The sequence below is a fragment of the Meles meles genome, chromosome 13, assembly GCF_922984935.1.
Source record: "Meles meles chromosome 13, mMelMel3.1 paternal haplotype, whole genome shotgun sequence".
Taxonomy (NCBI): domain Eukaryota; kingdom Metazoa; phylum Chordata; class Mammalia; order Carnivora; family Mustelidae; genus Meles; species Meles meles.
The window spans coordinates 56,187,643-56,201,909 of NC_060078.1; the positions used below are offsets into that span (position 1 = coordinate 56,187,643).

The window sequence follows — 14,267 nt, forward strand, 5'->3', positions numbered from 1 at the left end:
GAAAGTACATTTAGCTTTTTATTATTTTAAAAATCCAACTTCAGTTAGATTAACAGTCTAGATTAGAACCTCAAATGTATTTGATACAGTATATACTGGATATCTATTACTAAAAAGCCAGTTGGAATACGACCTACACAAACCAAGTGGGTACAAAATGGAAGTAATCATCAATCAGTAACAGTTTCCTTCCCGCTGGTAACGACTGCCCATGCTCTGTGGGGATTTATAGGTTCAAATATGACACAGATGAAAACTCCACATGGGACTGCTTTTCTGCATATACTCTCCTGTCCTTCAAAACAGAATTCCATGTTATTTTTTCCTTGCCTGAAGATCTTACTTCGAACATTTATAACTTTCAAATACCCTAAACTGAGGAACTGGGGTAAACACATTAAATACTGCCTTGTCCGTCAATTATCTGCACGCCAAGTTCACCCTCGCAACAGTTTGTTTCCATCTCATGATACAGTAATATAAAAACTTAATTTTTACTTTTGTCTTTGCACAATTCCGCCTACAGCTCCAATAAGAATGTCAACTCAGACGGCTTTCAGAAAGGGCTCTAAGAGAGAACTAGAATTACTCCTCATACTGAATTTAAACCTTATAAAATTTCTGCAGCTTTATGTTCACTTTCTGATCTACCCCACCTCTAAATGTAGTCTATTTCTGTAGACACTTCCAAACAATCTTTATAAATTCTCACTGCTCTGATCTCTTTAACATCTTGATTGCAAAAATACAGCTTCATAGCCATGGAATTTTTATGAAGACATAAAACATTAATGAGTACTTGCATTTTCATACGTCACTGCTCCTATTTATTACATGTTCCAATAAATCAATAGACTGAAGCACTAAGACATGCTGAAACCTAAACTTAAAACCCAGATGGAACTGCAGTGTATAGATTACAAATAGGCGTTTCTTTCCCAGAATTTATATACAGAAGCCCTTCAGTATGCAGCTTTTCCTGAACAAATTACATTAATACATTTCTTTTCTTTTTACATTTGTAAAAATTCAAGGAAATTACTTAAAGGAATATTATTTGCAAGACATTTGGCAGAAGGTGGTTTGTAAACATTTAGGAAACACAAGCTTTAACAAACTGAATACAATTTGTGGGTAAATCCTAAATAAACTGGATGTTGGAAAAACTATAATTTGCAGGAACCACCCTTATAAAGAGATTTGTCCACTGTCAACGAAAAACACCCAATCATACCATTCACTAGGTTCAGATATCAGCACAGTATAATGAATTCTAAGAGGATGGGGCTTGATTCGTGGCCAAACTTAGTACAAATTAGGAGCCCAACATGATATACCAAAGGATGCTTTACCATAGTTCCAGCCATTCCATTTCCACTTTATCCTACCCCTGTACTAGGACAGATGAATAATGATGCCAGTTAGTACTGTAGCTAAATTTTAGGAGAAGCATGCTTACAGATAAAAGGAGAAAGTTTATCCTTAATTTTTGGTAGTGTTCAAAGCATCAGTTGATAAGTTGAACAAGTAATGTTAACAAATGGAAGACAGACACACAGCATTAAAGGAGCGGAAGAACCTCACCCTTTAACTAACTGAAGTATTTTATTTTACTACTCTATAACCCAGAGCTAGGGAGCTAAACTGTTTGTGGATTATGCCTTCTTCAAGACACACACATGGCCAGCCCCTCCATGAAGGCATAAATCAATATATATTTTCTAAAGCACTTTCAAGGCAATTTATATTCATTTCAATGACACAACATATTTGGAAATTAGAAAACTTTTGTTCACTGAGGATTCCCAAGGACTTGAAATAGAACTCAATTTAGTAGAAGGAATTGGTATACACGAAAGCACCCGAAGCACTCGTTTTTTAAAACCCTTACCCATGAGAAACAGATTTCATTTTACTAAGACAAAAGCTTGCTGCCCAACTGATACTCCATCAGATAAGACTATACGTTGTAATTACTTTACATGTAGTTTAAAAGTTACATTATATAAGTCACTAAATACTGACATTCAGTTTCTTGTAAGATCTTGAAGGCAGGTGAGAAGGAAGAGAAAATGGAAGAGCCAGCAGACTGCAGTTAAGACAACATTTTGGTTTGAAGAAGGATTTAACTACAGCTTCTGATCAAACTCCTGTTTGTTCATGTCAGCCATACTTAAGTGGTAAGAAATCAAACTTTTCACTCTTTATAGTCCTTATATACCACATTATAGGATGCAGAGTCAATTTATAGACATATTTTTGTAATGAAAACAGCTTATTTAACTATAAATGGCATGAGTTTCACATTAAAGTTTAAATACAGCGGTTTTGAGTCTTTCTAAAAATACCACTATACAGTATTGTTTTAGGTGGTCATTTGCATAGCAAACTATTAAACTAGAAACTCAATGGTTCTAGGAAAACTTCACATTATGGATAGCTCCAGAAAGACGTATTCAAAACTAAATCACTTCTCTTAGAAAACTGTAACCTTTATTTGCTCATCCAATAGCAAGCTAACCACTTTTACCCCATCCCCACTTGACACGTCCACCAACCTGAACAGATTTTGTGCCACAATGTAATTCGAAAGGCTTATCATTTACTTTGTGACTCTACTGGATAATCTAGATGTAAGCAAGTCTGGAGATTCTAAGGTGTGGGTCTCCTGTATTAGAAAAGCATAGTTTACAGTATATTTTAAAAACTGCATTCAGTAATATTGCCTTTTGAAAAGATACCTTCAAATTGCAAACACATCTATTTTCACAAACAATTTGGTCAGGAAAGTTTATTTTAACATTCTAAAGCAGTAATGCTTTAGATGTTACTTAAGTGCCCCAGACAGGATTAACAAAATTAAATGTCTCTAAATTACAAATTTAGCTCCTGTAGGAGACTCAGAAAAGAAACAGAAAAAAACAATCCCCCTCCCAAAGGAAGTATGACACACACATTTTGAAGAAACCCCAATGTTTCATGCAGTGGTAGGCAAGATGTAAAAAGCCACCCAAATTCACACATTTCTACACCAATCATCATCAGAAAAAAGTACTCTGTAGTCAATCTGTACATCCAAATGCATTTGAGAATCTACACCTACGTTACATTATTTAATGTTATATACATTTATTACCCACCCCCTTGTTTTTAATAATTTCTTATGTAAAACCTTCATTCAAACCCAAAAAAGATGTAAGACTAACCTGGGGGAAGGAAAAAGATAATCACTTTAGACATTCAGTTAAAATGTAGTTTATCTAAATCTCAAAATGTTTAATAAAAACAAATATCTTCTCCATTTAACACTTTGCTTTCTAACTGTACAGTAAATTGCATTGTAGAGAGTACACCTCTATCTTCAGACTGTATCTTCTTTGGATGGAATTAAGATGGAACTGAATAGTTTTAAGATAAATAAATGGGAAGTTGGTCCAACTAAGATGACAGCAGATATATTACATGCAGGATTTTAATATTTTTTAATTCTCTCTTTTTTTAAAAAAGGATGCAGTTGGATTGGGGGAAAAAAAAAACAGGTCAAAAAGAACCCAGATTCAATATATAAAAATGTCCCACAATAGGTTGACGATGGCAGTAAAAATAAGAGAAAAGAGTAATCTTTCTGGAACATCATTTTTCAATAACGTAGAAACACTAAGTGCCAGGAAGATTCTATTCATGTAATTTTAGCATCCAGGTTTCCCTCTATTTATTTTATTGGAACAAATGCTTTAAATAAACTATTTGTCCTCTTCACTGAAGAGAGCTGGTCTATTTCATCTTTAATAAGCTAGTTTTTGGGAAGATTAGCCATGTACTGTAGTAATGCCTACTGCATAAAATCCAAGCATTTGCTGTGAACAGTTGGAGAAAGCAGTCAGTAAGAACCTAGGATCAATGGAAATAGATGTTACTTTAAGCCATCCACGAAAGAGAGACCCACAGAGTACCCAGTGTGAAAGCCCAAATCTCTTCTTGCGCTTTTTTTTTTTTTTTTGCTGTGCAAGTTCCACCCCTATGAAAGAGAAATTGATCCGAAGTTCCAGATTTTCTTGGGTCTCTAGTCAATTTTCACATTAGTATAGATTTTTCGGACAAAGGCACTTGTTCCCATGTAACCAATTGCTCCTGCAAAGATAAAATAAAATGTTTTGAAACAAATACATATAAGGCAATATCCATCATTTACAAATACTAAATGCTCTCTGCTCTGGAAAGTTACTCTTCTTTCAAGATAACATCTTTTATGTTAGTGTTTGCTCTGAACTTGCTAAACTATATCATTTGTTTTGCAAATCACCTATTACTGTCATATACCAAGTTAGACCTGATGTGATATTTTTAGGATTAGGTATCAGTTATTACATGTATAATAACTCTACAAATTAAAATACATCACTTACAAAACAAGAGTAATTTGATAATGACAAAAATTTTGTTAAATGAAAAAACATGTATTTTAAAAATTTGAGCATAAATTATTCTAGGTCATTTAAACCATTTTAACATGTTCCCCAAATCACATGATACCTAATGGAAGCGAGAAGTGATGGGATTCTCTCAGAAAAGGACTGAGAACCATGGCGCAATGGCATTTGAAGCTCTAAAGAGGCATTTTCTGGCAGAATTTTTATCTTTAAATTGTAGAAGCTCTGTGGTTGGTAAAAAGGAAGACATATTTGAGGAAGTGGATGAGAGAGACAGCTCAGTACATCAGGAGTTGTGAAATGTTTTGAATAATTAGCTTCAAATGAAATGAGGCTCAGAACACCAAAAAGTGAGGAATTTGTCTGTTTTGTTAAATTAGGCATTTACTTTCTATACCCTAGAGAGTACTTGGCACATGATAAGGTACTCAATAAATACTTGCTGAGTGTATTAATGAACTGGATAGCTCTTCACTGCAAATTATACTAAGGAATCCTCAGAACAAGACAGGTAGTCAATCAAGTCAAAGAGAAGATTCTCCATTGGATTTAGAAATTTACCATCCGAGCCTAAAAGTAAATCTTCCATAAGTTAATAATGATACACACACACACACACACACACACACACACACCCCTAATTAGTCACCTTCTGAACTAACTTCTATTCACCCAACTGGTGTATACAAGGAAAGAAGTTAAGTCTACTCTGCCTTTCCTATATATGAACTGTACCTCAAGGTACCAAATAGTTGATGAAAAGAAGTTTATCCTTATAGAAGCACTCCAGAAATACAAAAGGAACAACAGAATTTGAATATTATAACCATCAAAGCATTATTTGAATGAGGCAATAATTACAACGGCTGCTAACTTCACAGAGAGAATCAGTAACTCCTGATAAGTTTACAAACCCCTATTAAGTACTGTTGGACAAGTATTCCTGAGTATGATTAGGCCTATAGCTCTAACTACCCCTTTATAGGAAATATGGGGAGAAACACATGGAGAAACATTAAATGACACCTCAGGAAAATTCAGAGTGTGGGAAATTCTATAGAAATTAAAACAAACAAACAAAAACTCAAATTTCTTACAGAAATTGTAAGGGAAAAGAGAGAAAACATCAGTAGATTAAAAGAGTCCTAAGAAACATTTTAACCAGGGGGCTGTGTGGCTCAGCTGGTTAAGTATCCAACTCTTGATCTCAGGATCAAGACCCATGTTGGGCTCCACAATGGGCATGGAGCCTACTTAAACAAACAAACAGAAAAAACCCCAACATTTTAACCAAGCAATGCATGGACCTTAATTAGATCCTGATGCAAACAAACTGTATTTAAAAAGACATGGAAATGGGTGGGGTAAATGTGAATACTAACTGAATATTTGAGCATATGAAGGAATTAGATATATGTATATATGGAAATATAATTATTATATATCATTTAAAATATTATTATGTAAGTATATAATTATTATATAGCTATATTATAGTTATTATACATGTACACACACATATATATATACTGAAATATTTACAGTTAAAAAAGACTCATATGATTCATATGAGAATAAAAAGAGGGATGAGATGGGATTATGAATAAGACAAGATTGGCCATGGGGTGCCTGGGTGGCTCAGTGGGTTAAGCCTCTGCCTTTGGCTCAGGTCTTGATTTCAGGGTCCTGGGATCGAGTCCCGCATCGGGCCCTCTGTTCAGCAGGAGCCTGCTTCCCACCTCTCTCTCTGCCTGCCTCTCTGCCTACTTGTGATCTCTATCTCTCTCTGTCAAATAAATAAATAAAATCTTTAAAAAAAAAAAAAAAAGACAAGATTGGCCATGTGTTGATAATTACTGGTATTAGGTGGTACATGGGGACTCAGTATATATACATATTTTTCATTTTATATATACATCCATATATATAGTTATCCCTCTTTCTGCATATATTTGAAAATTTCCCATAATTAAATACTAAATGTATTCTTTTTAAGATTTTATTTATTTATATGACAGAGAGAGAAGAAAGAGAGAGCACAAGCAGGGGGAGCTGCAGGCAAAGGCAGAGGGAGAAGCAGGCTCCCTGCTGAGCAAGAGCCTGACTTGGGTCTTGATCCCAGACCCCAGGATCATGAACTGAGCTGAAGGCAGATGCCCAACAGATTGAGACAGGCACCCCTCAAAGGATTCTTAAAACCCACCAAGCAACAAAGCAAACCTATTTCTAATTATTTTTGCAATTGATAGATGTTTATTATAATATGAAGTAGTTATACTACAATTACACTTGGAAATAGTGATAATTCATTCTGAAATAGTTGTAAAAGAAGTCCTTATAAAGTGAGGAAAAAGACTATTCAATTTGTAAACAGGAACCTAAATTCTTAGAACATAAGAGAAATCTATAAAATTTTAACCAGAATCAAAAATTTAACTGGCCTACTATCACACCAATCCAATAACCAAATCTAATATTCCAGACTTATAAAACATTGTTCCCCTCTGAGCAGAGAGATGCTTAAAAGCCTAACAGTATCAACCTAGAGAATTATTTTTCCTAATCATATGAGTATCTCAAGAATAAGCGTAAAAAGATATGACTTTATAAAAGGAAAATACTAAATATGCTCTAGAAATGTAAATGTCTTGAGAATAATACAGATACACTTTTAAACTTAATTTCCTTAAAGCTAAAATGGTACGATCAAAATATGAAAACTGTAACAATCTAATTATTTCCACCTTAACATATTTCTTTTTCCTACATTAAAAAAAACAATAAATATTTTTCTTTCAATCACTGATTTTTTTTTAAAAAAAGCATTTTAGCAATATAACCTGAGGAGCATGTACAATTCTGTATTATGATGACATTTTAATCAGTTCATCTGAACTGCTTCCTCCCCCCTCACCCCCGCCAAAACAGATTAGCACTGAAGGCACACACACCCATTAAAGAATACATGCTGGGACACTGCCAGGATAGCAGGGAACTGTAAATGTGCCAAGATTTTCAGGCAGCAAGATGAAATTTTAACAGAAAAAGCACTAAAAAAATTAACTAAATTCATTTCATTTTCTTTGTAAATGTCAAGATATTATCTCTCTAGGTTTTCCTAAGATCACATATAGAGTCAAGAAAAAAAATTTAACCCTCTGCATAATCTCACGATTCTACACATCACGGACTGCTGGCGATAATCAAGATCTCACATTAAATAAAGAGGAGTTGGAGGAGCAACATTCTGAAGGAAGGAAGGCTAATAATAATACTAAAGCAAACTTCCGACCGCCTAGAGATACACAAGGATGTTCCCTTGTGATACAAATCTAGTTTTAACCTGCAGATCCTAGCCCTCTTTCCCTCAAAGCTGGTTAACTAATTATCACAGGGTAAGGATGGTTATCACAGCAGCTACAAAACAAAATATGTGATCATAATATAGAGAACTGTCTCTGCTTATAGCTTGTGGAATCAGTTTTACTACTTTACAGTCAATGTGTTGTGTGTGTGTGTGTGCGCGTGCGCGTGCATGATCATGCACAGTATATATAAATGGGACAGATTTTAATTGACATAAAACATTTGTTTTAGGTTAAGGTGTACAACATAATAATTTGATATATGTATATATTATGAAATAACCACCACAATAAATTTAATTAACATCCATCACCTCACATCGCACAGAGTTATGATTTTTATCTCGTGATGAGAACTTTTAAGATCTAATCTCTCAGCAACTTTCAAACATACAATACTGTTAACTGTAGTTCCCATACATGCCTAGAACTCACTCGTCTTATAACTGGAAGTTTAAACCTTCTGACCACCTTCACCCATTTTTGCCCATACTCCGACTCCCCCCTGCCTCTGGTAACCACCTATCTATGGAATGTATTCTTTTGATGGAGGAAAAAAGAAATTTTGTACCCCAAAGGGCCACAAATGCCATACCAGAACTCAACAAGATTATTGTATCTCCCTTATTCTATTGCCTACCTTAGAGCTAAAGATGGAACTACCAAAAAAAGTCGGGGAGCCTGGGTGGCTCAGTGGGTTAAAGCCTCTGCCTTCAGCTCAGGTCATGATTCCAGGGTCCTGGGATTGAGCCCTGCATCAGGCTCTCTGCTCAGCAGGGAGCCTGCTTCCTCCTCTCTCTGCCTGCCTCTCGGCCTACTTGTGATCTCTGTCTGTCAAATAAATAAATAAAATCTTAAAAAAAAAAAAAAGTCAATGGCAAATAACAGAGAAAGGAGAAGGGTCTGAATCATGAACTATCTAGAAATGTGTCCACAGTCATTAGTCCTTAAGCCTGGCATCACTCCTATGGGGGAACTCGGCAATTAGCCTCATTCATCAAGTGGGAACTTGAATCAGAAGAAAAGTTACTTGTATGCATGTTCCTTAAGGTACCTCTGCTTAAACTCAGTGTCATGAAGTTGTTCTGAGGTGAAAATACATGGTATAGGAACCTAAACAAACTACAGACGTAGAGACACAATCCCAGAAGAGAAGAAGCGCAGGCACTGTTAGCCCTCCTCAGCAGAGGAACCGCGGCAGCCATGGCTCACTGAGCATCCACCATCTACCTGTTTACCCACATCCAGTCACTGAAGCCTCAACACAGCCCTGTGAGGTAGGTGTTACTATGTTTTGCAAATGTGAATGTTGAGGAAGAAAGGTTAAATAATTTGGCTGGAGTAACCTGGTGAGTCGGATTCCCACCTAGAACTAACGACCCCAAAAGCCCCCACTCTTCCCACTGCCTGCCATGTCTCTCACAAAACTGAGTCTCTCTTAACACCCGATAACAGACCTGCATTACACTTGTGCTTTACACACGATACTATGACAAATAACGCCTCTGAAAGATATGCCCATTTTACAGATGAGGAAATGAGATTTAGAGAGGTCAATATGACTTCTCATCGCCACACACACACACACAAAAACCAGTAGGGGAATTTAATCCAGGTCTCTCAGGCTTTCAGGTCCATGCCCTATCCATTTACCAGGTTGCTCCTAAAACTTCTTTTCTAGGTATTTCACACATGCCAGAGACTCTATTGTACGGTGATAAATATTACTTCTTCTGCTTAATGGAAGACTGTGATAAACCCCCCAAATTGTGGCATTATCTTATTTTACATAGTTTGAAGAGCTTAGAGAACTGGATCAAGGTACAGAGCATACATGTGGCACAGCCAGAACTTAAACCCGTCTACAGATACCCAAGTGTGTACTTATAACCTAAACAATGCCTCTTAGACACGGTTATCTCTGTGAACAGTCTTAGAAACTTCCAAACAAGAATCAAACCTTAACTTGTTTACATTATCATCTTTTCCAAAGAGACTAAGTTAAAAAATGGCCAAATTTCAACATGAAAAATAAACTAATTGTGGTATAGAAAACAGTGTAATACAGATTAGGAACAGAACATTAAAAAAGAAACAATGATGAATTTTTGAGGAATAGTCAAAAGGACTGAAATCAGACTCTTGAGATTATTTTGTCGTTTCTGACCAAGCAACGGGATGTAATTTTCAATTACTAGATTTTTCTGATTCTAAAAATCTCAAAGATTTACTCATGATATTCCCAAAATTTCAGAACTTACCACACATTATCCCCAAGGCTGTGCTAAATACCGCCATATATCCAAAGTAAAATGATGTTTGAAATAAGCCATACATCCTGAAATAAGACAAAAAATATATGGTATATCCATTTTTACTATCAAAGGGGGCCTTAGATTCTACTATTTAGTTTTAAAAACTGAAGTATAGTTAGTTGACACACGATGTTACATTAGTTGCAGGTGTACACACAGTGACTGGACAGCTCTGACTGGACAAGTCTATACGTTATGCTGTGCCCACGCAAGGGGAGCCAGCATCTGTCACCACAGAGTGCTTAGGACGATACCAATGACTACATTCCCTATGCTCTACCTTTTATTCTTAAATTCTGGTATTTAAATGACAACAGTTTCCTAAATACAAAATGAGAAAATGTCTCCACTTACTTTGTTTTGAAAAAATAGTAGTAAAAGGAATACATGTAAACATAGATTGCGGTTGATGCAGCAGAGAGAAAACTTGTCCATTGCCTGAAAAAGAGGTAACTCTTTTGAATGAATAGCACTGAAACAGACTTTAAACCCAAGAATTTTATAAAAACATCCTTGAAAATTCTGTGTATTTAAAAAATGTATGTGGGACATCTGAGTGGCAGAGCTGGTAAAGCAGCCAACTCTTCATTTCAGCTCAGGTCATGATCTCCGGTCATGAGATCAAACCCTGTGTGGGGCTCTGCGCTGGGTGTGGAGCCTGCTTAAGATCCCCCCGGCCGCACCCCCCCCCCAACCCACCACACTCAAGCTTGCTCTCTTTCCCTCTCTCTGTGAAACAAATAAATCTTTTTTAAAATGCAGGTAAAGAATTTTTTAAAATCTTTTTTAAAATACTTAAATAGGCATTTAAGTATATTTACAAGGAGAAAGCCTAAGAACTGGAAGGAGAGATCCTGAAAATTTTGTCAGATGCCTTATTATACGTGACCTTAAATAAACCACTTCCTTTTTCAGAACTGCCTTTTGTTCAAAATGTAGCAATGTCCTCATAAAGTTCTTACCACATCAAGCACCTTGTAAAAATATATAACACACTGACCACTATGAGTACAAAAACTTTTTTTAGCTGTTATTACTTTTACTCTAAAATCTTCAATTTGTAACTAAAAATAATTCCCATCCTAAGGACCAGAATTTCTATACAGATCTTTTACTCTACTTAATACACTTTGAATGGCATCTTACTTGAAAATAGGATGGTCCCCTGAGGTTCCTCCCCAATATAAGTACTCACCACCTATAATCCTCTGCATTTAGTAGAAAGTATGTGCACACAATGGTGACACAGACGGTCACGATGCAGAGGATGACCAGCACCAGCATCATGAAGCCATAGACATAATAGATCTTATATGCCCAGAAAGACGTGAAGATGAAATACCTAAACAAAATGCAATAAACAGTTTCTAGCCTTTATTCTTGAAGATCACCCACTTTTGCTATAGCTCACATCTTAGTTCTCACTTTTGTCATACTCAAATCTCAATTATTATTTTCTTTCAAGTAACTTCCAACTCTCTTACCCTTTTTTATCTATTAAATCCTCCAAAAATCTCTCAAAAATATTTTCTTGGATAATCTTTCAAGAACAGATTTTTTAGTAGCGCATTCATCTCTAAGCAAACTGAATAAATTAGATGCTTAAAGGAGTAAAATGTGGCAAAGAAAAATAGCTAAAAATTCCTATCTTTATAATAAAGGCAATTCCCTCATTCTTTCATTTTTTTTTTTTTAGCTACAACACTACTCAAGCAATGTATTTTGTGTTTTATAAAACACCCTAGTAAATTTTAAAAAGTCGGCTTGATAGAGTAATAATGTACAAAATTAGGAAAAGAAAGCCTGAAGAAGAAGTTTCCTGCTGTTTCCAGACGACAGTAAGAGATGGCATTAACATTTTATATGAAGAACAAGACCCTCACACTAATTCCATTCCCCAAGTTATCAGCAGAAAAGGGTCTTTTCTTTTAGCCTCTTTGCTTTTTCTTGTTCTCTTCTGTTTGGCTCATTCATTTGTCATTCGTTCTTTCCACAGATATTTAGAGGCCCTGCCACATGTCCGAGAAGCAGTGAGAACAGAATCGTGAAGATGACAGTCTCTCTTCTACCCTCAAGGACATTACTGTAATGGGGGATCACCAGTAAGGAGGTAGTCATAATGCCCTGTGACAAGTGCTTTATCAATGCACCTAAGGGGGCATCTCACCGGTTTGTTAAGGTAGGGCTCTGGCAAGAAGGGGTAGCGAGAAGAATCAAATAAACCATGTGTGACTAAGGGAGCCAGAAGAATGTTCCAGGAATAGGAACAGCAAAGGCAAAGCTTACAAATAAGGGAATTCACTGTATTTAGAAAAACTCAAAGTTACTGAATATGGCTAGAACTTCAAGTGAAGGGGTAAGAGCTAAGAGATGTGGATGGAGAAGAGATGTGTTATGAAGGTCCTCACTGGCTATGTCATGGGGTTGGAACCTTACCTCAATGAAAATGAAAAAAAGTCTTTAGTAAAGAAGGGACGTGATCAGATGAACACCTTAAAAAGATCAGTGTGGCTACCAAGAGGAAAATGGGCTTGAGGGTGGTCAAAACAGAAGAGAACTTAAGGATACAGCAGAGAGGCTATCTAATGGAATGGAGTACTTGAGAAAGCAGGAAGAGATGTGATCCCAAAGGTACTGGGAACAGGGGTAAGACAGGAAAATAGAGTTCAAGTCAGGGTCAGGATACAAAGCAGTATATGAGCCTAGAAGTACTGAAGAGGTTCCTGAATGGGCTTTATTAAACCACAAGCTAGAGTGACACACACTCCAGTCCCTCTATGGTACTGATTAATACCCACAGCACACTCACAGTCGGCAGATGACTACCAGGGGTGGAACAAATCTATGTCAATTGTGCTTGTTAGTATAATTATTTAATGTAATTGAATATGACATACATCAATAAATGTAAAAGCAAAAAGGATGCACGATTCCTACGAATATTATGTTGAATGTTTTGGAGAAATTTAATAAAGTGAGTCACTTTAAAAAAAACAACAACATGAAATTAGGTGTGGGTGAAACAACTATTAAAGTCTGGGGGAGAAATGTATAAATCTAGAAGGAATTCTGTACTTAGAATGCTTAAGAAAGGTCTTAATGTTCTTGTTCCACTTTAGAAACACTGGAAACACAGAAGATATGTTATGAATGTCAAAGGGAAAATGATGGAAACATTGACTAGATATAAATCAAAGACTTTGGCTCTACATTTTTAAAAACATGAGTGAAAGATGTACCATTAGCTGTTTTAAGTTAAAATAAAATGTTATGTATGAATCTTTTTTTTTTTTTTTCATAATTCCCTTACATGAGCCAACTTTCAATTAACCAATTATCAGATCCAATCATGTTTGTTAAGAAGGTGTCCACTGTATGGGAGACAATCAGCAGTGGGGCATCTGGAAATGCCTAAGGGAGTTCTAAGTAGTCACAATGACTGGCATTTTGTGGGTAAGAACCAGAGGAGTACGACTGCAGTTCTTGAGAAAGTCCCATACAAAGAAGTGTCCTGCCTAAAATGCCAGAGCATTCTCATCAAGGAACACTGGAATACGAGCTGAGAAAAGAAAAGACTTATATTTTGCAGTAGTGACCAGGGATGCAGTTATGAAGCACAGTACCTGGGCCCCAGGTGCATACCTCCCACCCCCAAACACATACACATTCTCCAGCATTCCTGAAGACTTCTATGGAAGGAGACTTGGAATACATGTATCCGAAGATGTCAAGATCTAGACTGACTGGTAGGTAATGGTCTACCTAGTTCCCCAGACCCTCAGAAACACTTTCAAAATATAATAAAAACCAGAAATTCCTTCTATCATTCATGTGATCAAAGACTGGTTTAGTACTCTTTAGCATTCATATTTTGATTTCTAAGCTCTCCTGTTAGGTAAGAAGGCTCTAGAACATAACATAAAACAAATTTTACCTGCATATTTGAGACCACAGCAGAAAACTGCTTTTAGGTAGATTATGTTAGATCCCTTTCTGGAAGCCATGAAGTTATCAGACTATCTCTGTTAGATGCCTTCCCATCTGATGATTCTACACCTACTCCAACTCCTAAATTCTCTTATTACAATTACATCCCTCAAAATATAAATGCATTGCCACAACTTACATTTCTTTTTTTTTTTTTTTTCTCATTTTAT

General features: G+C 36.0%; 1 protein-coding gene across 1 annotated transcript in view; it reads right to left on the reverse strand.

The window, feature by feature from the left end:
* TM9SF3 (transmembrane 9 superfamily member 3) overlaps positions 1-14,267 on the reverse strand; it is a 70,895-nt gene continuing 56,628 nt past the window's right edge. Inside the window, exons 12-15 of the mRNA XM_046026200.1 lie at positions 11,306-11,452; positions 10,465-10,548; positions 10,057-10,133; positions 1-4,131 (exon numbers count right to left, since the gene is read on the reverse strand). Of these exons, the coding sequence (XP_045882156.1) occupies positions 4,064-4,131; positions 10,057-10,133; positions 10,465-10,548; positions 11,306-11,452 (376 nt within the window). The 3' untranslated portion in view covers positions 1-4,063. The remainder of the gene's footprint in view (positions 4,132-10,056; positions 10,134-10,464; positions 10,549-11,305; positions 11,453-14,267) is intronic.